Source organism: Macrotis lagotis, chromosome 1 (genome assembly GCF_037893015.1).
Source record: "Macrotis lagotis isolate mMagLag1 chromosome 1, bilby.v1.9.chrom.fasta, whole genome shotgun sequence".
Lineage (NCBI taxonomy): Eukaryota > Metazoa > Chordata > Mammalia > Peramelemorphia > Peramelidae > Macrotis > Macrotis lagotis.
In genome coordinates this window covers 648,956,371-648,981,415 of record NC_133658.1, presented here as the reverse complement: position 1 = coordinate 648,981,415, position 25,045 = coordinate 648,956,371, and the positions used below count along the sequence as shown (strand labels likewise).

At 39.8% G+C, this 25,045-nt stretch overlaps 1 protein-coding gene across 6 annotated transcripts in view; it reads left to right on the top strand.

The window, feature by feature from the left end:
• Window positions 1-2,909: 2,909 nt before the first annotated feature.
• The window catches only part of ZNF202 (zinc finger protein 202), a 42,666-nt gene continuing 20,530 nt past the window's right edge, over window positions 2,910-25,045 (top strand). Inside the window, exons 1-5 of one of the 6 annotated variants that reach the window (XM_074215332.1) lie at window positions 2,910-3,091; window positions 12,308-12,481; window positions 12,700-22,129; window positions 22,784-23,003; window positions 23,392-23,480. In XM_074215332.1, the coding sequence (XP_074071433.1) occupies window positions 21,674-22,129; window positions 22,784-23,003; window positions 23,392-23,480 (765 nt within the window). In that variant the 5' untranslated portion in view covers window positions 2,910-3,091; window positions 12,308-12,481; window positions 12,700-21,673. Of the gene's footprint in view, window positions 3,092-8,717; window positions 12,482-12,699; window positions 22,130-22,783; window positions 23,004-23,391; window positions 23,481-25,045 lie in introns of those variants that run through there. The other 5 variants (XM_074215331.1, XM_074215334.1, XM_074215333.1 and 2 more) reach the window with 5 other exon arrangements.

Here is a 25,045-nt window from a genome sequence, read left to right as displayed (position 1 = left end):
TTACAACTCGATGTTATGCAGTGAAGTCACATAGGACAATATAATAATATCATCAATGTGTTATTTAAGAACTAATTGGTGGGGCGGCTAGGTGGAGCAGTGGAGCACCGGCCTTAGAGTCAGGAGTACCTGGGTTCAAATCTGGTCTCAGACACTTAATAATTACTTAGCTGTATGGCCTTGTGGGCAAGGCACTTAACCCCATTTGCCTTGCAAAAACCTAAAAAAAAAAAAAAAAAAAAAAGAATTGGCTATGAAAAGAAAGAAGGCTCTGGCCCAAGCCAGAGAAAAAGACTAATATTATCTTGGAAAAATACTCCCCTCCCTTGGATGTCTGTGGTTCAACTTCAGAGTTATGAAAGCTTCCCCTGATGAGTTTTGTGGGTGGTTCATAGACAGATGAAATGAACCAGCTCTCTATCTTTAAATTAATGAATGCTTTGGGGATCCAAGATTTTATATAAGCCAAAGTGTGAAGGGATGCTGTCACTCTAAGGTGATGCCTACCACTGGTTGTATCCTAGGCAGATACCCAAGCTTCAAACTAGTCAGGTGCTTTCAGAGAAACAGCATATTAAGGAAACCATTAGGAGGGAATCAGAACTACTTGTTTTATTTTATTGTAATTAGTATATAATGTTAGTTACATAATACATACAAAACTTTATATTTTTCCATTATCTCTTCCATCTTAATTTCAAAGAACATAGGATCGTTGATTCAGAGCTAAAAGAAAACAGATACCACCTAGTATAGTTACCATATTTAACAGAATTAACACCAAGGTTCAGAGAAGTGAAATGATTTACTTGGTCCACATCAGAAGAACAAAAGTCAATGAAAAAGTTAGGACTGAAATTTAGGATATTCAATTCCAACTCCAGTGAGTACTATTTCTACTGCACTATTCAAATCCACATATTTTTTATCTGTTTTCCATTATTTACACCAAAAAAGCTTAACAATCTTTCTGGTCCAATGACACAAATCACTCTTACTGTGATCATAATGTCTCAGACTTCTGTAGTGTCCAATTTCCTATGCAACATTACAGCTTTCTCCCTAATAACTGGATACTGTCAACAAAACACAAACAATATATTAACACCACTCCTTTTGGGATCCCTGGAAATTATTTTCCTACTAATTTTAATGATTGAAAACTAGGTTTAGAGATAGTTCTAAATGAAATCCTATTTAGATTACTGAGATCTTGAACTAGTTTGTGGCTGAATACAAAGCAAATTTTAAAAAGTTCCCTGCTGGATCTATCTCCAGCTAAAGTTACCTCTGCCTTTATAAGGAATCAAATTATTCCATTGTATTTGTAAAGACCAAACAGGAGAGGAACCAGTCATCCCTGTTGCTAAGAATAAATTGCTTCCTTTGAGGTACAGGTATCTTTATCAAATTCATGGTACTAACTAATATAGGACTAATTAGGATGTAATACTAACTCAGTCTTTTCTCAAACTCAAAAGATTGAAGTTCTTCACAGTCACTACCCTATAACTGAATGTCTATCTACAAAATTACAAAAACCTAATAAAAGATAATGTAAACTTAGAAAATTTAGAAGGTAATTACTTGTACCAGAAAGGGGTTCATGACTTTGCAAGTCTATGAGAAAATATTTTAACTAAATTCTCTTAATGCATTTAAGTCTTCAATTTACTGACTATTCAGTATTCATATGGGGTATAACGTAAGGTATATGTCTGGTCTAGGTATTGGGCAAGTTAGCATAAAGAATACAGTTGCTGTGGCACCAGGGAAAAGATAACTCCTAGCTATACATTGTATCAGCAGGACTCATTCTGTTAACTGTATCCTCCCTTCCCTTCCTAAAACTCCTCACTTTACAATCTCTCAGATTGATTTATCTGATGGCATCTAAGGTATTAACTTGAAGAAAAAGTGCTCTTGTTAAGTATTTGCAGAATTGAAGGCCAAATCCCATAGCCTGAGGAAACTGGAACAGGTGGTAAGGCTAACTAAATCACTTTACCGAGTCTTGAAGTGGGGAAAGGCAATTTTTAGTTTCCCTCAACTATATATCTCATCTGATACAGGATACATTTCTTAAAGTGATAAAAGTCTTAACCATCGAAGGAAGTGCTAAAGTGTTCCAGTGGCACGGAAAGAGAGACAAAGACAGACAAAGGGAAGCATATATGGATACAGAGGCCTATTCAGTTAAGCAAAAAGAGAGATACAAAGAAAAACGTACATTTGGCAAAGTTACAAGTCCGAGAGGCAGAGAACTAAAGAGAAAGAAAGACAAAGAGGTGAAAGGTAAGACTAACAAGAGTTAGGGAAGGGGTCAGACCCAGGAACAAATAAATGTAAGTAAGGGAGATGGAATTAAAAGGACATAAAAAAGGGAACTCGGAAATAAAGGAGAATGAGAGGAAGGGAGAAGGCAGCGAGGAGAGGTCCAAGAGTGGGCACAAGGTGAGGAGAGGCTGAAAAGGCTTTTTAGAGGTAAAATACCCAAAACCGGAGGGATGCGACAGAAAGAAGCAAAGACGGAAAGAGAGCCAGGCAAAGTGGGGGGGGGGGGGCTGCTCCAGAGTCGGGGGCCAGGGCCAGGGGCAGAGCGGTGCGGCGGGAGGCCCCGGGCCGGGGACAGGCGGGAGACACCGAGGGCGGGCGGGCGGTAAGAAGGCACTAGAGCGGCGGACAGAGCCGGGGCAGACACAGGCGTCAGGGCGCGGGGAGGAGGCGGCCGGAGGCCGAGGAGCGGGGCCCGGGGCGCGGGGCGCGGGGCCCGGGGCCGGAAGCGGCCGGCGCGCCGCGGGACCGACGGCCCAGCGGGGGCGTGGCCAGAGGCGGCGGCGAGGCGGAGTGCTTCCGGGTCGCGGCCTCCGCTCCAGGGCGGGCACCAGAGAGACGCCGCGTCGCCTCCGGCGGCCTAGACAGGCTCCTGTCAAGATTTGGGGGAAGAGCCGCCCTCATCTTCCGGTTCCGGGCGCCGCGGCCCCACGTGTTCGGGACCCACTCGGCCCCGCTGCCCAGATCCGGCCCCGCCGCTCGGCCCTGGGGTGGGTGGGGGAGAGCCCGGGGAGGAGCCGCCGCAGCCGCTGGAGCCGTGAGTGCAGGCGCGGGGGGCGGGCAGAGCCCGACTGTGCAGACCGGAGGGGGAGGGGGAGGGCGGCGGGGCGGCGGGCGCCCCCGGGGCCTCCACGTCGCCCCCACCTCGGCGCACCCCCCCCGCGCGGGACCCGGGCCCTGGGGAGGGGTGCCAAGTGGTTCGAGTGCCTTTACCAGTTTTGCCCGTGGGAGGGAGGACAGCCTAGTGTCAGCTCCGCGGGCTTGGACCTTCCAGGCACCCTTGCCAGCTGTGCCCTCTCCGCCTGGGCACGGGGCTGGGTCGGTGCCCCCTAGAATCAGCCCTCCCCTCAGATAGGAACACTGAAGCCCGGAGGGAGACCAGCCAGGCCTTCCGCTTCTTAGAACTTGTTTTCTTGAGTGCCACAGGGCACCTAGATGCGGGGCTCAGGGAAGGCTCCAAAGCCAACCTGACACTCAACCCGGTAACGAATCCCTTTTCCTCACTTCCCATTCTGGGCTGGCCCTGGAGCCACCCACCTGGTAGTGCGACTGTCACACAGAAAGAGAGAGGAATTTTCTGCCTTTGGGAATTCATAGCTTTTCCATCTTTCTCTTACCAACCTTCGCCCTCCTAGGATAGTTGTCATGTTCCAGGGTATCACTATATTTACAATAGTGAGGGAATCTTGGGATGCAAACTAAACTCAGAGTAAGGTACAGTTTTCCGGTGACAGATTATTCGCTTAATTGGCAAGGATTTAAAACTTAAACAAAGGCTGTTTCTCTCTGCTGTCTGTCACTCCTCTTCTAGTTAGTAAACCTTTTATAACCCTGACCTCTAGGGCCGTTGCCCTTTCTTATTCCCTTCACCTTTACCCCCTGCCATAAATTGAGCTCTGTTTCAGTCTTAGTGTTCTAGGTTCCTGGAGAAGTAGAATGATTTTCTGACTAGACCTTGTTTTAGAACTATCAAAACTACCGATCCATCCATAATATTGTAGAAAGAGAACCGAATTGGCCTTTAGGAGATGCTCTAACAAGCTTCATATCTTTAACCTTAGTCTCTCTACTGTTTCCTTGCTTAAAAAAGGAAGGATTTGGACCAGCTAATGATACTTAAAAGTCTTGTTTACACCGGATCATAGATTTTGAGCTACCTTTGAAATCCATGTTCTTCGATCTGAAGCTCTAAAAATCCATGCCTCTTTCTCCCCAGAAACATCCTGACTTCTTCCCTAAGGTTCTGAAAGTTTAACATGTTAATCACTTTCCATGAGCTGAGCATTTCTTAATTATATCTTTGATTCCTCCTATCCCATCCCAGATTTACTTCCTTTGAACCCACAGGATTTCTTAAAAATTCCACTCTCAAAATTACTTTCACCTCCCCTCCTGTGTTGAACCTCTGTACCTTGGAGATAAACCAATCTTCCATCAGAAATCACCATATCCTTTTGGTTACTTTTAGCAAAATATTTGCCAAGACAGCCAAGTTTGAGTGCATCCTATTAAGGAGTTTCATAATTATTCTCTCACCTGAAACATTTGCACATCCACATTTATACTTTATCAAAGCATGTTTGCTTGATGATCTTAGAGCTCCTATCCTACTATAATAATTCAGGGTTAGGAGGGTATTCCCATTCCCAGTTAAGGGAATGTTATTATTAAGACTCCCCAAGCAACCTGTCCTTAAAGAAGTTCCTCCTCATGAATGATGAGGAGGATATCATAGGATGTTGCTGGTGCCAATTGACTTCCCTGCCCCATAACCTGCATCAAAGGGAACTATGGTTTCATTGCCCAATCCCTAAAACTCCTCCTTAGGAATTGCTTTATTCTAGGCAGCAGCTAGGTAGCACAGTGGATATCACACCAGGAGTCAGGAAGTCTTGAGTTCAAATGTGACTTAACACATTTTGGGTGACTCTAGTCAATCACTAACTTCTATTTTCATCAATTTCCTGTAAAATGAAGATTAAAATGACACCTACCTCCCAAAGTCATCATGAGGACCAAATGAGATCATTGTAAAATACTAAACACAGTGCCAGGCACATATTTTATTACCTCTCAGTGTTACTGCTATAGACATCAGATCATGAAGGACCTTGTCATAAAAAAAAATTGAGGAAGAAGTGGTCTCAGGATCCCCAGGAAAACCAGCTAGTGGTGAGTATAGCCACTTTGTGAAGCTACCCCTCTCTATGTAAACTTTAATTACCTAGTCTACTTGGGTTCTCTAACCTTCCATGATATGCTGGGGAAGTCTATAAAAGAGGTAAGTGTAAGAACCTTGTTCCATTAATCTTTAGCATTATTTCAGGAGAGTTAACCAATTCAAACATGAAGTGCTTTCTGTCTAGTATCTCTTCCATTTGTCCACTTTTTTCATCCAGAAAGCTTCTCCTATGGTTTAGACCCTTATGATCCAACCTGTATTGTTTTAGTACCTTCCTAAGGGGTCTTTTTGCCTTTAACCTAGCCTCTCCTCTCCAATCCTTCCACATAGCTGCAAAATTGCTTTCCCTAAAATACATCACCTTATTCCTCACCTTAGAACTCAACAGTGGTTCTCTGCTTTCTCTAAGATGGAATAGAGACCATTAAGTCTTCTTTAAGTATGTTTCCTCTCTTCATTTATGGTCTTATTTTGTATTTTCTCTTCGATAGGTCTCTGTGCAATTGCTAAAATGCACTCTTTCTCTTCACTTCTACCTAACTTGATTCACAGTGTAGCTCAGGTGCCACCTACAACAGGTCCTTCCCTATTTTCTTCTTATATACCCAGGTGTTAAAATTCAGTCTTTAAAGTATTTTGTATAATCTTTGTTTGTACTTATGTGCCCATCACATCCTCCAACTCCTTGAGAACCGGGTGTATTTGGTTTTTATCTTTATATCCCCCAGTATCTAGCATTTTGTCTTGCATGTGAAAGGTACTTATGCTTGTTGAATTAAATTCTAAGACCTTACTTTAGGCTTTGAGGGAGATGGTATGGTAAATGAGCTCTGTAACTCTAATCTTGTTCAGAAAACAGGAAAGGATAAAAATAGCAAAAATACACATTAGGATGCAAGACAGATGCAAAGCATCATCTATGTGGTTGCAGTCCAGTCCCTGTGATAAGAATGATATAAGATTTTTTTTTCCTTGGGACTCCAGTCATTACGGATTAGCAATTGTAAACTCAATCTTCAAATTCAGTAAGTCTCATACTTATCATGTTAGCTTTACCCCTGAGAAAATCCTAGGACAGAACCAAGAAAACATTGGGTCCAAAATAGATTGAGGTAAATGACTATATGAATTCCAAAGGCAAAATAAATGCAAATCAGTAACATAGCCATTCCAGAAGTGAATATAGTTTCAAGGTGATTGGAACCATAGCATGCTCATAGAGGCTAGATTGTTTTAGACCTTAATAAGATAGATTGGATAGGGACATATGTCAGGTCCTATATTTGAGTTTAAAAAAAAATCAAATTATTTAAGAGAAGTTTATCTGGATGGCAGTTATTATTTTAAGAACTTGGAGATGGTATTGACCACATGCTCACTAAGAAGTGAGATCTTTGGATACCTTAGAAGTGTGTCCGGAACAAAGTGATAATCCTCTTGGTTCAGCCATTTTTGGGTCCTTATGAGGAATGTTGTATTCCATTATGAGTATCATATAACTGAGACCAGAAAGTAAAATATGGCTTAATATAAAAAATTGATAATAGAACTATTGAAAATGGGGAAAGTTGCTCAGAAAGATAGTGTTGCCTGTTATTGAAAGAGCTAAATAGGGTTTTGAGCATCTCTATAAGGTTGGGATTAGACTAGGTGACCTCATATCCATTCCAACCCCTGATCTTATGAATTTCTGTACTGTTCGTTGCTTTTGACAATCCATGCCCCTATATTTACCATTGATGTAAGATTTTTACCAGGAAGAGACCTTAGAGATCATTAGTACAACTCTTACTGTACACATGAGGAAACTGAACCCCAGAGAGGCTAAATAACTTACCTGATAAAAATAAATAATAGTATTAATTAATGTTTATATAGTAATTTAAAATTTACAAAGTACTTTATGTACTTTTGATCTTCACAACAATCCTGAGAAAGGTAGTTGATATATTTTACAGATTACAACCTGATTCAGGGAGATTATGAATTGCTAAGGGTCTCAGGGTGTCTTAAGCAGGATGTTTCTTACCTTCTCTTAATAGCAGAACCAGGATTCAATCCCAGAGCTTCTTAGTGACTCAAGTGATAGTCATAATCTAATTTATTAGATTCTTCAATATCAAATAATCTCTATAATAGGGCTGCTTGTTAACTGATTAAGTTGCTCACTCCAAGTAACAGTATCTCTCCCAAAATAAGCTATCATCAATCACCCTTTTTCTTGGTTTCAGTTGATCTTGAAGGCCTTGGATATAACCTGAGCTACCATATAGACTATGGCAAATATTACTAGGTCAGAAAAGTATCGTGTATAGATAGTCTGACTTCAGACTGAACATCCCAGCCAACTACATTTGGAGAAGCCCATCTACATGTTAGCTACAGATTAATGGAGTTTTCTGCCAAAGCATTTCTCAGTAAGAAACTTAAGTTACAGAGAGATTGTGATTTGTAAATGGTGTTCTCAGCAACAAAACTAGGCTTAATAAGTGCATCATTGCTTTCTTTTGATAATTATGGGCTTTTGGTGAAATACTATGTTTTCTTTCAGTTTTTTTTTTATGTCAGTTGATCTCACAACTGGATTATCCTCCTTTTCTAGTTCTTAGTGGTTCTTTTACCCATCCTTTGCATCTCTACCCCAATTAGAGCAGATGAGTTTGATCATTTTTGGAGACAAGATTATTGTATTTCTCAGAATTCTAACTTTTAGTGTCAGTCTTTTAGGCTTTTATTTTTTGTTTATATTATTTGGACTTTGTGTGTATATTCTTCTCTTGGTTCTGCCTATATTACTATACCAGATCCTATAAATTTTCCATTAATTCATGTTTGTTGTTAACTTTGGCACTGAGTTTGGAGTTAGAAAGAAAGACCTGAGTTCAAATGTGACTGCGAATACTTACTAGCTGTGCAACCCTGGGCAAGTCTCTTAACCTCCGTTTACCTTAATCCACTGGAGAAGAGAGTGGCAAATTATTCAGAATCTTTGCCACCCCCTCAAAAAAAACCCAAAATAGTCCAGGGACACTCATGTCACAGTGTCAGACATCCCTGAACAACAAAAAACAACAACTTTTTTGCCATGGCTATTCCCCAATCTGCAGATATAACACCTTTTAGGTTTTTCTTACCACAAAATGCTGTTATACATATTGGAATTTATGATCCTACTCTCTGACTTCCTTGTGGTATAGACAGTAGTGAGATTTCTGGATCAAAGAGTGTACATGTTCTTATGTCCCTCCAACAGGGACTATTTCAGTCTTTTGCTAATTTGATGGATATAAGGTAAAAATCTCAGACAAATATTACTTATATTGCTTTTAACCTTTTCTTATGGTTGTCAATAGTTTGTTCATATACTGTGACTACATATCAGAATTAGTTTTGAATACATATAGATTCATTATGTATGTGTGTGTATATATATATGTATATATATATATATATATATATACACATATATTTATATCAATTTCCCATTTATCTTGGATACTTGTATCGGGGATATTGAATATGAAAATTTTTTCCCAATTGACAAGTTTCCTTGATTTGTTCATGCAAAAGCATTTTAATCTTAGTCAGAATTGTCCATTTTATTTTTTTGTGATATTTGCCACTTCTTTGGTTATGAATTCTCCTCAAAATCTTAATAGTGATTAATGCACTGGAGAGTCAAAAAGACTCAGACACTAGCCTATGACCCCCAGACAAGTTACTTAACCTTTATCTACCTCAGTTTACTCTCCTATAAAATGATAATAATAGCACCTATCTTCCAGGGTAGTTGGGAGAATAAAATGAGATAATATTTGTAAAGTGCTTTGCAAACCTTAAAGTACTGTACAAATAATAGCTGTTACTATGCAGGATTTTTTTATGACATGAAATTTTATATTCTATCCATTTGGTGATTTCATATTTGTTCATCAGGCACCCAGGTTCATATTGAACAATAGGGTAAAATGAAGGTACAGTGGCTGAGTTTTTATTCCAAGTCTCTTCTCAGCCAATGTGAGCTTTCTTCCACTCAATTTATTCATCGTTTGGCTTCTTTCAGAGCTAGTGCTCCACCATAAAGTTTACTTAGTTCTCCTTTCATTTGCCAACTATTCTCCATTCCTGCAGAAGCTGGGGATTGACAACTCATCGTATGGTACCTTCAGCCTATGGATCATGGGAGCCAGCTTAAATGTTCCTTGAAGTGTTTTATTATTATCGTGAAACCAGAGAAAGAACATGGATAATCTGTGAGATAGCCAGAGGAGGAAGATCAAAGTAGTTAAGGAAATCAGAACTATGTGAAAATCATTCACAGAAACTGGTGCTGTTTAGATTGAAGAAGACTTGGAGAGGATGGAACACTTTTGAGTATTGGAAGGGCTGTATGTGGAAGAGGATTAGAATGGTTTTGCTTAGCCACACAAATCAGAACTAGGAGAAATAGAAATTGAAAAGAGGAAAATTTCAATTTGTTATAAGGAAAACCTAATAACATGTAAGATCACATTAAATGGAGCCAGAAGGATTGTTTGGCCATCACCTCACCATCATCTCCCACCGCTTCTCCTTTGAAGCAGTCTCAGATGATGAAGTTACCTTTCTCCTTGCTACCCTCACTTATGTTTATTATATTGATCCCAACCCTCTGGTTTCTTCCAGGAATTTGCTCCCCAACTCCTTCTTCCCTCATTCAGTGTCTTCCCCTGTTGCCTCCAGGCATACCTAGATTTTCCCCCTCCAACTCATTCTCTACCTTAACTTGATCCTAACTTACGTATCTTTCCTCTCGGAAAACTCTTCATACTGGAGCACTAGATTTGATTTCTGAAAATCTGAGATTGAATCTGAGCTCTGCCATTTATTATTTGTGTGCTCTTAAACAGATCATTTAACTCTTCTGGAGTTCAGTTTCCTCCTCTAGAAAATGAAGAACTTTATGGCTGTTCCCCTCCACTTCTAAATCAATGATTATCTTTGATCCTAGAAAAAGCTGTTTGTACTTATTGCCTTTACTTTTCCAGCCCTTTGTAATCTGGCTTGCATCCTCACCTCTCAGCTGCAACAATTCTTTGAGGTTGCCAAATATCTGTTTATTGCTGAATCCAATGACTTCTTCCTCAAGTCTTTATCCTTCTTAAGTTCTTCAGCATTTGACATTGTTGTCCATCCCTGTTATTCTAGATACTTTTTCCCACCCTGGGTTTTTGTAGTATTTGTTATAATTCTCTTCCTGTGAATGAGTGAATAAAAAAAATATTTTAAGCCCTTGATTTGTCCAAGTACTGTGCAGAGTGATGGAAAGCCTAGCTAGCCCTAGTCCTTGGGTAAGCAGCATATAGAGGGCAATAGTGACCCAGAAGGGACACTTTAGACCAGAAGTGATAAATAAAAGGAGTAGAATAATAGCATAATAGATTGATAAACCTTACCCAAGAGCAGTGGCAGTGTCCGTTTGCTCATGATTTCAAAACTGGAGAGAGATAGGGAGAAATGAATGTGCTTGGGACCTTGCAAAGGTAGATGGAGAAGTGTGAGGAAATAGAATCATAACTGGTGCTTTCCTGAGCTAGTATTTTTGGAGACTGCAGTCCTTTGATGGGAGTTCTTCTAGTAAGGATGGCTGCATGATTGGCAGAAAGGCTAAGCTGTGGAGGAGGTGATGAGAAAAGAGTTTTTTCTTGGTCTCCTGTGCAGGGTCATTATCCCATGTGCCCTTCTTGCATTGTACCCCAGAACTTAACTTTGGACCCTAAATGTGGAGTGAGCTCAATTCCCATAGGTTCAACTTGTCATCTCTGTGCAGGTGACCCCCAGATCTACATATCCAGCCTTCTAATTTCTCCTAAACTCTAGTCCAATAAGTGGTTATCTTCAACTCATTGTGTCCAAAACAGAAAGTTCATGAATTTGGGAGCTATTAGCCTTGACTCTTTCATCTTTCTTCTACCTCTTCTTCCCCATCCACTCCCACCCAATCAGTTGCCAAGTGTTATGCCAGAAAGAGAAACTGCTAAACTCTTGCCTTCACTGATTATTGAGTATTTGTTTTGCTTTTTTTATTTCTTCTTTTTTATGTCAGAATGAACACACAAGCTTCTCACTGAATAGAAATGCCCCACTTTTATTTTCCCTACCCTATTTCTCTTCAGTAAGACTTTATCTTTGATACCATTCATCCCTTTATAAAATGTTTTTTCAGCTTTAACTGACAAAGCAAACAAGTTTTTTTCACCCCTTAAGTCTCATAATTATTTTGCGATGCCGAATTTGGCACCTCTGCCTTGTTCTTTTGTTCCCCCCTTTCTAGTCACATCAAATTACATTAGTCTAGGCCCCCATTATCTTTCCCTTGGACTATTGCAAAACTTCTCCATTCCACAGAGCTTCTGATTCTTATTTTAAAGTATAGGTTTGACCATGTCTCTTCTAGGAAGCTGGAATGACTTTTGTAACAAAGGTGCCTGGCTTCTGGGTATACAAGAATGAAATTTTTAAAAAATCTGTCCAGGTCACCGTGGAGCCAACATACACAGTTTGCTGTTAAGGCATTTCATTCACTTGTATGCAGTTTACATCTTTGTCTTCCATCTTTGTGCTGGGAGTTCAAAGATAGCATGAAAAGCAGTCCATGCAGACTTCCTGGATTTGGCATTTACCAGCCCTCCTTCACAGTCTTAGCTCCAGCTTGTTACCAGCTGATTACATATTCCTCCTCCCCCGCCATGCATTTTACATTCAGCTTTTTCCTCTATGACTTTGTCCAAGTTGTTCCCTTGTGTCTGAAATACTGTCCCTCCTCACCTTCCCTATTTTATATAGTCTCAGTTTAAGTCCTATGTTTTCAAGAGGTCACTCCTGATTACCCCCTCCTTTCCCCATTACTGAGAATTTATTTTGTTTATATACTATGTATCTGAGAGAATGTTGCACTCCCCAAACAGAATGTAAGCTCATTAAGAGCAGTTGTCTTCACTGATGTTTTTATCCCCTGTCCCACACTTGGTACATAGAAAGTACTTGCTACTTGTTGATTCAGTATTGTGTTTCAGCTCCTTCATTTTACAGATGAGGAATCAGACACCTGGCACATTTGAACCCAGGTTCTCAGATACCAGTTGCAGTCCTGTTTCCAGCCCTGTTTCCAGCCCTGTTTTCATCTTACCAGTTTTTTGGAGCTGTGCAAAGGTGGAAGATAACTATCTCAGGGACTAGTGTCTGCAGGTCATCAAGCAAAGAAAGGTTGGATGGCCACTTCTCAGGGGGGGGGGGTTCCTATTGAGTGATCTCTGAGGAGGGAAGAAAAGTCCTTCCAGTCCTGAAGTTCTAAGACTTACTAGAAGTAGTATTGTGCTGTCCAAAAAGAGCCATTACCATCTTTGAGTTTTCAAAAACAAGAATTTCATTTCTAGGTCAAATATTTACATTTACATTTATCTAATTCTTTTCTCTTCCCTCAGGATTTTCTGCCCCAGTCACAGCCCCCAGCATTGTCAGCGCACAAGAATTTTATAGCCAACTGTTCATAATCCTCAGCTTTATGTGACTTGGCCACAAATCAACTCTTAATTTCTGGGTTTTTTGCTTCTCTTAAACTTCTTTACCCTTTGCCATTTTGTTTTGGTTTTTTTGTCATTGCAAATCTTTGCCTGCTAGTTCAGGTTCTGTTCTTCATTTCTTCTGTTCTTCATTTCTTCATTTCTTCTCACTTCGATGCCATCTTGTGAAATCTAATAAAGAACAAATAAAAAAGTAAAACAAAAAATATTGTACTGGATAAAAAATATTTTGAACCATAAAATGTTAGATCTGGAGATGACCTTAGGTCATCTCCTTTTGCTCACCCACTTGATAGATAAGATCTAGAGAGATGTGGCTTGCCCAAGGTTTACACAGTGAGTTAGTTCCCAGAAAAGCTCAAGATCCGTAATACTCTGTCCATACCTGCTCTTACAGGTTAGGTTTAGTTTTGCAGGTTATGGTATGTAATCTACTAAAAGCCATGTATATTGTTTATAGATAGCTATATGTATATATTATGTGTGTATTATTCATCTATAGGCATATATAGGTTTCCTTCTCTCTACACACATACACATACCCACTAAACCTGTGCTTTTATTGGTATAGGAAACTTCTCACTACTAATACAAACTACCTGATCGCCTCAGCTTTGACCTAAAATTGCCTGAAGAATCAAAAGGAAGTACCCAGGGACACTAACTATAGTCACTAGTGCTTCATATAAATGAGTCAGTTCCCCTCAGTTTGCCTTTCCCTTTTGGCACACAGCTTGCTGAAGAGTTTGTGTCTGGGACCACTCCCTAAGATTTTCAGTAGAAGATAATGTGCCTCCTGGTGTCCAGGACAGGCCAGACAGGGGCCAGGGTGACACCAGCGCTGGCAGCCAAAGTCAGTGCAAGTAGAAACTCCTGGACTTTGGTTAGAGAACCTATCACAAGGTCCTCCATTCTGTGCTGGAGTGTTTTGTTTACCCTTCCTCAAGTGGTTTGTCCTTTAACATCAAGCAGAGCAAGGGATTTACTGCTTGGGTCTTCATGATGTACAGGAGGGTAAGGGCTTAAGAGAAAACTCTTCTATCAAACCTTTCCATGTGCAACCACCTCATCCAGGTCCTGTTTCTGACACCTCTCCTTCCCCCCCCCCAAAAAAATTTGAGAAAATAATAGTGCAGATACATCTTTTTACCATTCAATAGGTAATATTCTCAAAGATCTTTTGTTATAAGCCCTGAAAGCTAGCTATTAAAAATTATTTCAGAGTAGAGGATTTTTCTTACATTAGAGAAGGAAAAAGAATAAGCATTTCTATAGCTCCCACTAGGGATACTTTTAAGCACTTCTTACTAATTTTTTTATCTCCTGAATGCCCTCAAAGGATTGGCCCTTTCATGGAACATGCATTACATCTTCAGTTAAGGGTCACAGGTCTTGGACTGGGGGCTTCAGAGCAAGAAAGTGCCTCCTCACATGACCATTCCTTTCTCGTCTCCACAACACAGAACATCGAACAGAATTATTGTGAGATTTTTTTTTTGAGCCGAGTGGGATGTTCAAGTCATCTGTGCCACTCCCCACCCCAGGCATTTGAACAGCAAGTCCCAGAGAAGTACAATTTTCTGCATCCTGTTCTAGCTCTTGTGGCACCCTGCTCAACATCCTGCTTGTCTGCAAGCTTTTAACTTGTGTCTGGCCACTGCTTTTCCTTTCATTTCTCCATCCCCATACAACCTTGAAAATTTCACTTGTGACTTCAAAGGTTAGAGAAAAGATTCTAGTATATTTAATCAGCAACAACTATAAAACACACTTGACAAATTCTTATCCTCTTCCCTTCTCTGATGAGAATAAGTATGATTTTGTAATTTCAAGACTGGATTTGAATCCTTGTTCTGCTCTTTATCTTTGTGACCTTATTAACTACGTAAATCACATAACTGTTCTGTATTTCAATTTCCATTTATAAAATGGGATAAGACCTGTGCTACCTACTTCACAATAACGTTAAATGATCATATGAGGCAAGCGTGCAAAATAGTGCAAACTATTAAGGTGGTTATTATTACTTTACCTTTCTAGATGTTCCTCTTAGTGCCCTTTAACTTCTCCAGAAATTTATCTTTCCTGACATTATTTCTCTTCAGAACTATAAAAATGAATACAAAACAACAAGTATTTAAAAGTTGGAAAACTTATTTTCCAGAGGAATGTGACAGTGCTTTGTTTTATGTACCCCTGGCCCTTTCCAGGCATAGGAATTCGGTTCCTTAAAAACAAAGCCCCTGTCTTTTATGGTTTAGGTAGTGTTCACCTCTTCATGAACCTATTTAGGGTTTTCTCAGCAAAGATACTGTAATTTCCTTCTCCAGCTCATTTTACAGATGAGGAACCTTTGGTAAATAGGGTTAAGTAACTTGTCTAGGTTCATTAGTAAGTATCTGAGAACAGATTTGAACTCAGGTCTTCCTGACTCTAGATCTGGAATTCTATCTTGCTGCACCAACTAACTGCCCCTATATTTAGGGGGAGATATCATTTGTATCAGTTTCAGGAATCAATGATTTGAGAACAGAAGATGGACTCCTAGTCTTCACAGAGCAGAGTATTATATGACATGCATTTTGTACTACCTATAAACAAGCTACCACTTTGATGTACTGATATGATTTATCCCCTTATTATCCCATGTCCAAAAAGAACTGGGGATTTTCTGAGAAGAAAATCTATATTGTAATAAAAGTACCAGAAGTTGAAGATTTACCAGAACCAAGTGGTAATGGTTGTCCTAAAACCAGAACACAAATCCTACCCAATTTATCCTACCATTGAAGCCGGACCAAAGATTTGGGAAGGGTTTGGGAAGATGAAATCTAGCTCTCACCTGATTTCTAAGAATAAATATTCCAAGCCTTTTCTTCTGATCTCATTTCCCACCTCATCCCTAGCTCCCATAAAGCAACAAATGGCTTTTTTCCTACTTCACTGAGAATACAACTCATCTCTTAACTTTTGACCAGAGCCTCCTTAGCCCTTTTCTATTTCTTTACTCTTCACTGTATTCTCCCTTAGTGATGTCATCTATTCCTGCAATTCCATAATCTGCTCTAGGCAAAGGATAAAATCAAAGATCCTTAAGACATGAGAACTTTCTTATTTTTATAACCCCAATAACTAAGTGCTTATATTTGTTTTGTTGTTTATGATTCCAAAACTATCTAGCACCAGTGTTCTGAATCTCAGTCCTACAATTCCAACTGTTTACTGGACATGTCTGCCTAGATGTCAGACTGAGACATCAAGCACAATATGACCTAAACTGAATTCATGATCTCCAAACTTCTCTTAATGGCCCTACTACCAATTCATCCAGTTTCAAAACCCAGAAGTTATCTTTAAATTTCCACCACCACCCCATATCCCCCATATCTCCAATCTGTACTAAACCCTAATTGGTGCTTCATTTTTTTACCTGTAACCTAATAATGAAATCTTGCCTCCTCTCTCCATTTTTCTAATTCATCCTCCATAAGGTTACCCAAAAATAATTTTGCTAAAGCATAGATCTGACAATATTTCTAAAAGGTCTGGTGCCTTTCTGTTGCCCCTGGAATGAAATACAGATTTTTTAAGAGTTCATTTAAGGCCCTAAGATGAATACCCTTTTTAGCCTTATTTCACAGTTTTCCCAATTTATGCATTCTTCATTCTCACAAATGGTACAGAGCTCTTCATCTTCCATTTTTGCACAGGCTAGCTCTATATAATACCTTATTTCTGCCTTTCATATTCCTTAGCTTTGTACATTCTTTATATCCTTATCTTAAAGACTCATCTCTGGTGTGTCTTCCCTTGAATTTTTTTCCTGATCTCTTTCCTAAGTTGTCTGTTTACCCCTTCCTCAGAAATCCCTGCAGCACTAATCACTTCATAACTTTGCTTTTCCTATATATGTCATTACATCACTATCATCTCTAGAATATAAAGTTCTTAAGGGCAGGAACAGTTTAATTTTAAATCTCTATTACTAATATTAGTGTACATTCTACCATTACTTTTGATCCTATTCCCTCCTTCCTTCAGGACCTAGATTAAACCCAAGGGCACCCAAGGTGGCATAGCACATATATATATATATATATTTAGAGCACTGATTTAGAGCACTGGCCTGGAATTAGGACAACCTGAGTTCAAATCCTGCCTCAGACACTACTCTTACTAATTGTGTGATCTCAGGCAAGTCACTTAAGTACCCCACATTTAGGGACATCTCTAGTTGTCCTGATCCATATCTGACCACTGTACCTAGATGGCTCTGAAGGAGAAAGTGAGACTGGCGACTTTGCACAGCTCCCCTCACTTAAATCCAATTCAATTGCTTGTCATGGCATCACCTCCTGGCTAGGTGGCACAGTGTATAGAGCACTGGCCCTGGAGTCAGGAGTACCTGAGTTCAAATCTGGCCCCAAACACTTAATAATTACCTAGCTGTGTGGCCTTGGGCAAGTCACTTAACACCATTTGCCTTGCAAAAAAAAACCCAAAACCTAAAAACTTAAAAGAATGAAGGACAAACATCATCATATTAAACCCATCACCACCCTAGACCCTTAATGCATCTTCAGTCACCCTTTCTTCAGGCTCCTTTCAGTGTGCTTGCAAATGCCTACAATCTCTTCATGTTTATACCCAATTCAGCTACTACTTCATCTTCACTTTAACTACTAAACATTTTGAAAATGTGATTAATAGTGATCCCTCCTCTACTCACTCTCAGCTCATAATCAAGTTTCTACCAACATTCTGACAAAATCATCCAATCCAGTGACTTGGTTTTCAATCTCTTTACTCTTTTTGAATCTTGACATGGTTACATTAATGTAATACATCACTACTCATCCACTTCTACTGGATATCCTTCCCTTGACATCAGGAACACTACTTTCTCCCAGGTCTTCTATTTTCTCTATTTTTTATATTTTCTGTCCTGTTTGCTAGCTCTGTCTTCTTCCAGAACTCATATTATAGGCACCTATTGACATTGATCCTTTTCTCTTTAGAAGAGTTTAACCTTTTTTGTGCATCACAAACTCCTTTGACAATCTGATGAATTTGTTTTGGATGCATAAAAAATAAGATTACAAAAGAACCAATTATACAGTAATGTAATTATCAAATTATTGTTAAAACAAAAAACAGTTCATGTATCCCAGGTCAAGAATCCTGATTAGGCAGTCTCATTTTCTTCCATGGCTTCAACTATGACCATTAAGTATATGATGCTCGTGATTATGTTTTGACCACTCTTTTGAACACACCTGAGCCTCCGAATACTTAGAGCCTCCCACCCATATTCATTTTGATCCCACAAGTATTTATTAAGCACCTAGCTATTGAAATTTCATGGTGTAGTACATGAAAGAAAATGGATTTGGAATCAAAGAATCTGAGTTCAAATTGTTTTTCTACAAGTTAGTTAACCTGTGTGTCTTTAGGCAAGTCATAGCACCTTATAGACTATAGAGGATATGGCATTTGAATTAAATCTTACAGGAAGGTAGGGAAGCAGAGGTAAAGGAGGAAAACTAACAACCTGTGCAAAAGGACAGAGACCAGAGAAAGATGGGTTGTGCAAGGAACCAAAGTAAACAATTGTCTGGAGCATGAGTCATGAGGGAAGGTGACATGAAACTAGTTTAAAAGATAATGGGAGCCAGGTCATTTAAGGACTTTAAATGACAAAACAGATTCGAAGATGGTTTAGCACAGAGGGAACTACAAAACCCAGAATCTAATGGTTTGATTTAGTATGCTGGTGAAAGAAGATGATCATCTGAGTGGAGAGGAGACTGAAGGGGAGAGATGTAGGTAGAATGAAAAAGACTTTGTACCTGAGAACATGGGGAATGTGAGAGAGTTGATGGCTTAGTATGCAAATATGGATTCTGACAGATTAGTGATGACCACAATAAAAATGGGGGAAGAAGTCTAGAAGAATAGTATTGTAAATTCAGGTAGAAGGTAAGGTATTGAAGGAGGTGGTAGTCAAAAGTCAGGTGAGGACTGAGAACAGGCAAATTTGACTATTAAGAGATCATTACAGGGGCAGCTAGGTGGCATAGTGGATAAAGCACCGGCCCTGGAGTCAGGAGTACCTGGGTTCTATCCTGGCTCAGACACTTAATAGCCTTGGGCAAGCCACTTAACCCTGTTTGCCTTGCAAAAAAACCTAAAAAAAAAAAAGATTACTAAGTTTAAAGAAAACTGTTTCAGTAAAGTATTGAGATTGTTAACCATATTTCAGGGGTTTGAAAACAATGGGATATATAAAAGACAAGTAGCTTGTTTTCTGCTTTTTATAGCAAAATTGTGTTTACTTTTTTCCAGTAATATTTTATAACACTTTACATTTATTACCTAATTAAATTCTCACAACAGCTCTATGTATTTGTTTTATATGATTATACAGTATAATTTATATATGTGTATATATATCTTATCTTTTAAAACAGGAGTTCTTGATCTTTATCAACAGCTTTATCTATGAATCACATTGTGAAGGGGAGGAGAAAGAGGCAGCTAAGTGATAGAGTGGACAGATACACTAGGCCTAGATTTAGATAACTTAACATCTATGTGACCCTGGGTAGGTCATATAATCTTTTCCCTCAGTTTCCTCATTTGTAAAATAATGATAATAACACACACCTCCCAGAATTATTTTGAAGATAAAGTGAGATATTTGTGCATAGCACATAGTTCTAATACTATATAAATATTATCCCTTAACTAGATAAAGGATTATAGTTTGAGGAGATTATAGAATCAAGTATATTTTTTTAAGCACTGGGATATCTGGCCATATTTATAGGCATCAGGGAAGAAACCAGTGTGTCAAGAAGTTGAGAATTAGAGAGGAGTTGATCAAAGACTTGTTACCAGAGGAGAGTTTATTTAATACCATGCCACATATTCAAAACTGAAATTTAGTTCCATTTGATTATTTCTGCCTGTTCCTTTCACTTACCTGAAATAGTTACCAACTCTTATCAATTCTATTTCCGTAATATCTATTGCATCTCTTCCCTCCCCCTTCCAATTACAGGTCCTTATTCCCACCGATATAGATTATTGCAGTAACTTGCCAGTAAGTCTTTCTGCCTACACTCTTCATCTCCCCTCCCTCGTCCTTTTTTCATACCACTTCCAGAATAGTCTTTCTTATTATTGGAGTTGATCTTGTCAACTCTCTGCTCAAAAATCTTTTAAGTGGCATTCTATTGCCTACTTTGTAGCCTAATATTCAAAGTCTTCCAGAATCAGAGCCTACCTTATATTTCTAACATTACTGGAATCTCTATACACCATGCTTCAGTCAAATTGTACTACTCTGCCAATTCTTCCTTCTTCCCTGTATCTGCCCACATCGTTCTACTGTATCTTTTTCTACCCCTTTTATCTACACTCCCTATGCCTGTGATGTCTCTTCACCAAAGTATTTTCAAAATCACCATGTAATCTTCCCTGTGATGACTTTCTAATCTAGTCCAACAAATTTTTATCAATCATCTGTTATGTGCAAGTCACAGTACTAAATAGGTTAAAAAACGCAAAATTTAAAATGGTCTCTGCCCTCAAGTAACTTGTCTTCTACCTTCTGCAGCAAAATTGTGTTTGCTATTTTTAATTATTTTATAACACTTCTGAGTTTATAAAAACTACATATTTTATCTCATTCAGTGCTTACAATAGCACTGTGCATTTATTGTATGATATGGTGTATTGTAGTTACTCTTACTTAAACTTCTTTTAAACCAAGAGTTCTTAATTTTCTTTATTTGTCTTGGGCTCCTTTGGCCGTCTGGTAAAGTCTGGGAACCTCTTATCAGAATGTTTCATTTTAAATGCATAAATATCTAGGATTATAAATAAAACCTATTATTTTGAAATATATCTCACAACATATTTTTAAAGACAAGTGAATGAACCTCATTAAGAATCCCCTTGTTCAGTGTTGTGTATCTGCATATTGGACCTCTCCTCTACACCTTTACAATCCTTCCTCCCCCATCACCTCCCTCCCTTGGCAGGGCTTAATAAGTATGTGATGAGTATAAAAAGATCAATTCACATCCTTTGGCAAGTAATGGGAACTCTTTAGCCTTGCTTCCAAAATTTATCCATAATCTTAGTCCTTTGCTACTTATTAAGTTTTATCTCCTAGTATTCTCCAACCCCAAATCCTAGTGTTAGTGCAAGAAAGAATTATAGACATCATCTAATCTCATCCCTGATTGTAGAATTAGGGAAACTGAGAGGCCTGGAGAGGAAAAGTGACTTAGTTGAGGTCACTGGCTAGTAAGTGTTGTGTAGACTGAGAATGCCTTTCTTAGTGTCTTTTGCTAACTGTTCTGACCCCCTAGCCTTTGTTCATAGTGTTGCCCTTAACTCAGATACCTTTTCTTCATTCCTTGATTATTCTTCCATAAAGGTCTAACACCTTTTGAATCAAACCTGTATTGCCACACTCTTCAATAGTAAGTTACTCAGATCTTTCCTTGGTATCCTTCCCAATTTACCTTTCAGTTCTTTAGAGATATGATACATTTATAACATTGAGAAATGAAGTAAGAAACACTGTGATTTTCTTTAGGGTAGAAATTTGACACATATGTTTAAAATCATCTTCCTGCCCTAACCAGGATAAGGTAGGGATAAAATAAAATTTGTAAAGATAGTGTAAAATATAATCGATTGTCCTAGATGTGTGAATTTTCCCCACACTTAGACTTCCTTATTAAAATTGTGTTTCTTTTTACTCTAGTTTCCTTGGGAGAAATCCCTTCTACAGGTTTCCAATCAGACCAAGAAATGGCATTGTGAACTCTTGCTAAAACTAGGCTAACTCCAAAGCCAGATGATGGCTACAGTGCTGGAGCCAGAGGACCAGGATCTTTGGGAAGAGGAAGGAATCTTAATGGTGAAGCTGGAAGATGATTCCACTTGGAGACAAGACCCAGTCCTACAGAAGGATGATGCTGTGCTTGAGACCTCACATCAGAATTTCCGGAGATTTCGCTACCAGGAAGCATCAGGGCCCCGGGAGGCCCTGAGTCGACTCCGGGAGCTTTGCCATCAGTGGCTGAGGCCAGAAAGGAGGACAAAGGAACAGATCCTGGACTTGCTGGTGCTGGAACAATTTCTGACTGTTCTGCCTGGGGAACTGCAGAGCTGGGTGCGGGGCCAGAGGCCAGAAAGTGGTGAAGAGGCAGTGACGCTGGTGGAGGGTTTGCAGAAACAACCCAGGAGACCAAGGCGGTGGGTGAGGAGGGGGAGTCCTGATCTGTGTGATTTGGAGGAGGAAAGCTTGATGGTGGGTTGGATTCTGGGGGTGAACTGTGTTTCATTTTATTAAGTTTATTGACTCTTCTCTTAGAACTTGGGTTCTGGGCCTGGGGCAGGTGGTTGGTATCTGTGAGAAATTTTCAATTGAGCTTAGTATCTGAAACATTTGCCAGGTGACTATCCTTAGAGCTCAGGGATTTTTGATGGTGACTGTCTGCCACTCACAGATCCTGACTTTGGTTTTTCCTTCTTCAGATGTTGATTCTCAGTTTGCTGGGGGGGGGGGGGGAGTTCTGTGATTTCCCTAAGGGTGTCCATATATTCCCAATTACAAAACTCCCTTTCAGATTGTTTAAGTGTAAAAGCAAACATGAGAGGGCTGTAGCTTGGGCAGGTGGAAATGGGAAGGAGGGGTATCATGCAACTCCAGGTGACTTGGGGAATGTGATGGGGGTGGTGGGGAAAATGGCACCACAGTGGAGTGTCCAGAGCTTCTCCTAGCCCAGGACTTGCTCTCAGTAGCCTCTTTGCTGCTCCCCAGTGGAATGAGACTTTTCCTCCTTTCCTGTCTCTGTGTCCCTAGGGTAGCTTTCCTGCAGGCAGATCCTTGTAGGTTAAGCTCTGATTGCCCCAAGAATTTCCTCTGGGCCCTGTGGTGACAGGAGATGGGGATTGTTCCCAGGTGACAGTCCATGTACATGGCCAGGAAGTCCTCTCAGAGGAGACATCAAATCTGGGAGCAGAGCCGGAGTCCCCGATCGAACGGCTGGAGCCCGTGCATACCTCGTCCCTGGAGGAATCCCATGAGGAGTCGCATGAGGAAGGGACACAAAGCCCAGATCTGAGCACTGAAGACCAGAGACACTGCCATGAAGAGGAAGCCCAGCCCCTACAGGAGAGCGGTGGGGAGCCTAATAGTGAAGGGGCAAGGGGCTTCTTGGAACAGCAGCAGGAAGGAAAGAAAGGTTCATGCAGGTCCAAGAGATTATACAGGCTATAATAGGAGATTGATCCTTAAGCTTTGGCATTTTGGAAGTAGACAGTCTCAATTGGATTCCCTAAACAGACCCCAAATGATGCAGTGTTCTTGTTCGTCCTTGGCAGTGAGTGTTAAGTGGCAGGTTGGAGGTCAGTGACTTGAGCTTTTCTTAACGAACTTCTTAAATTCCAAGAGTGATGGGAGTTTGTTTTCATTGCAGGTAGTGAGGAGGGATGACTACCTTGATTAGGAGGGGATAACTATGGCACAGATCTAATTTTTGTTGGCTCTGGCTCCTTTCTTATCCTCAGAGCTTCCTGTCCCCCAGGGTCATGTCCTTCCTGAGGAGGGAAGCAGTGGAGACCAGGAGATGGTTGATCTTCTTACAGCTATATCCCAGGTGAGCTGAGGTGTCTATCATTAAATACAATGCTTCTGCTTTGGCCCTCAGTACTAATGTGTTTGTTAAGTTAGGAGTCTTAACTCCAAATTGTGCTTCAGCTAAAACAGACATGCAAGGAGTTAGGTGTCTTACTGCCTACTTAGAGACAGCAAGTGGATTAATGTTCTTGAATTTTTAGTCCCTAAAACCTTTTCCCTTACTGAAGCGAGAGGGCAAAGGGCAGGAGAAAGTGGAGAAAAATATAATTTTTTTAAACTTACAGAAAAACAATGTGGTTATGGAATTGGGAGGTTCTCTACTGCTAGAGGAGTTGTTGGAGGTTATTCTATAATTAGGCAACTCCTTTCTTTCCCAATGAACTGCTTATAATAGTCAGTCTGTTACATTTATGCAATGTTCTGACCTCAAGACATAGAGGTGGTTTCACAAGAAATGGGAAAAACAACCTCTGCTTCGGGAGTGCTTACATTTAGTTTTTGTGGAGACTGAAATATATTATCACATGAGAATGGCTTAATATGAACAAAACATTCTTTAGTATATGCCCTACCCTCAACTGCCTCTGTGTCTTTGCTCCCCCTCCATTCCTGGAATGAACCTCTACCATCAACTCTCTGCTCAGGGAATTCTTTCATCTGTGGATCAAGATAAGGTTTTTTAGATTTGGGGTTGTTGGGTTTTTTTTTTTTTTTTTGCAAGACAAAGGGGTTAAGTGATTTGCCCAAGGCCACAGGCTAGGTAATTACTAAGTGTCTGAGGCTGGATTTGAACTCAGGTCCTCCTGACTCCAGGGCTAGTGCTCTATTCATTGCACCACCTAGCTGCCCCTGTCAATCAAGATTTAATAATTTCCTTAATAACATTCCCACTCCTTCTTTGCTCAGAATTCTCAAAATTTATTCCTTTCTATGCATATCTATTTTGCATTAAGAACAAGGATAATAGCTATCTTTGTGTTCAGTTCCTAGCTTGATACTCTGTACACAGCAGACATTTTTAAGTTTTTGAACAAATGAAAATAATAACAAATGATTGCAGAATTCATATGTGGGGTGGGTTAATTTATAATAACTTCACTAAGGAATTTTGTGCTGGGGAAAAAAGGAATTGGTGGGAAGGAATGCAAAGATTGGAAAAAAGTGTTCAAAGAAATGCAGGGCAGGAACAAGCTCAATGAAGCATCATAGAATCTTAGGCAACTCACACAGAACAACATTCCCTTCTGTAACATCTGTGACCAAAATCCCTTGAAGAGATTTACTATTTCCTTAGACAATCTAAGTCCCACTTTGGAGAACTCTAAATATTAGGACACATTTTCTTGGATTCAGCCAAAATCCTCCTTTGTAATTACCACCTTGCTGTGTCCAACAGGGGCCAGCAAAAAAAATAAAAACTGACCCCATTTTCAGATAACTTGTCAAATGTTTGAAGACAACTTTTTTTTTAATGTCATTTTATTTTATTTTTTCCAATTACATCCAAAGATAGTTTTCAACTTTCATCTTTTGGTAAGAATTTGAGTTCACATTTTTCTATATCCTCCTCTGTCCCCATGACAG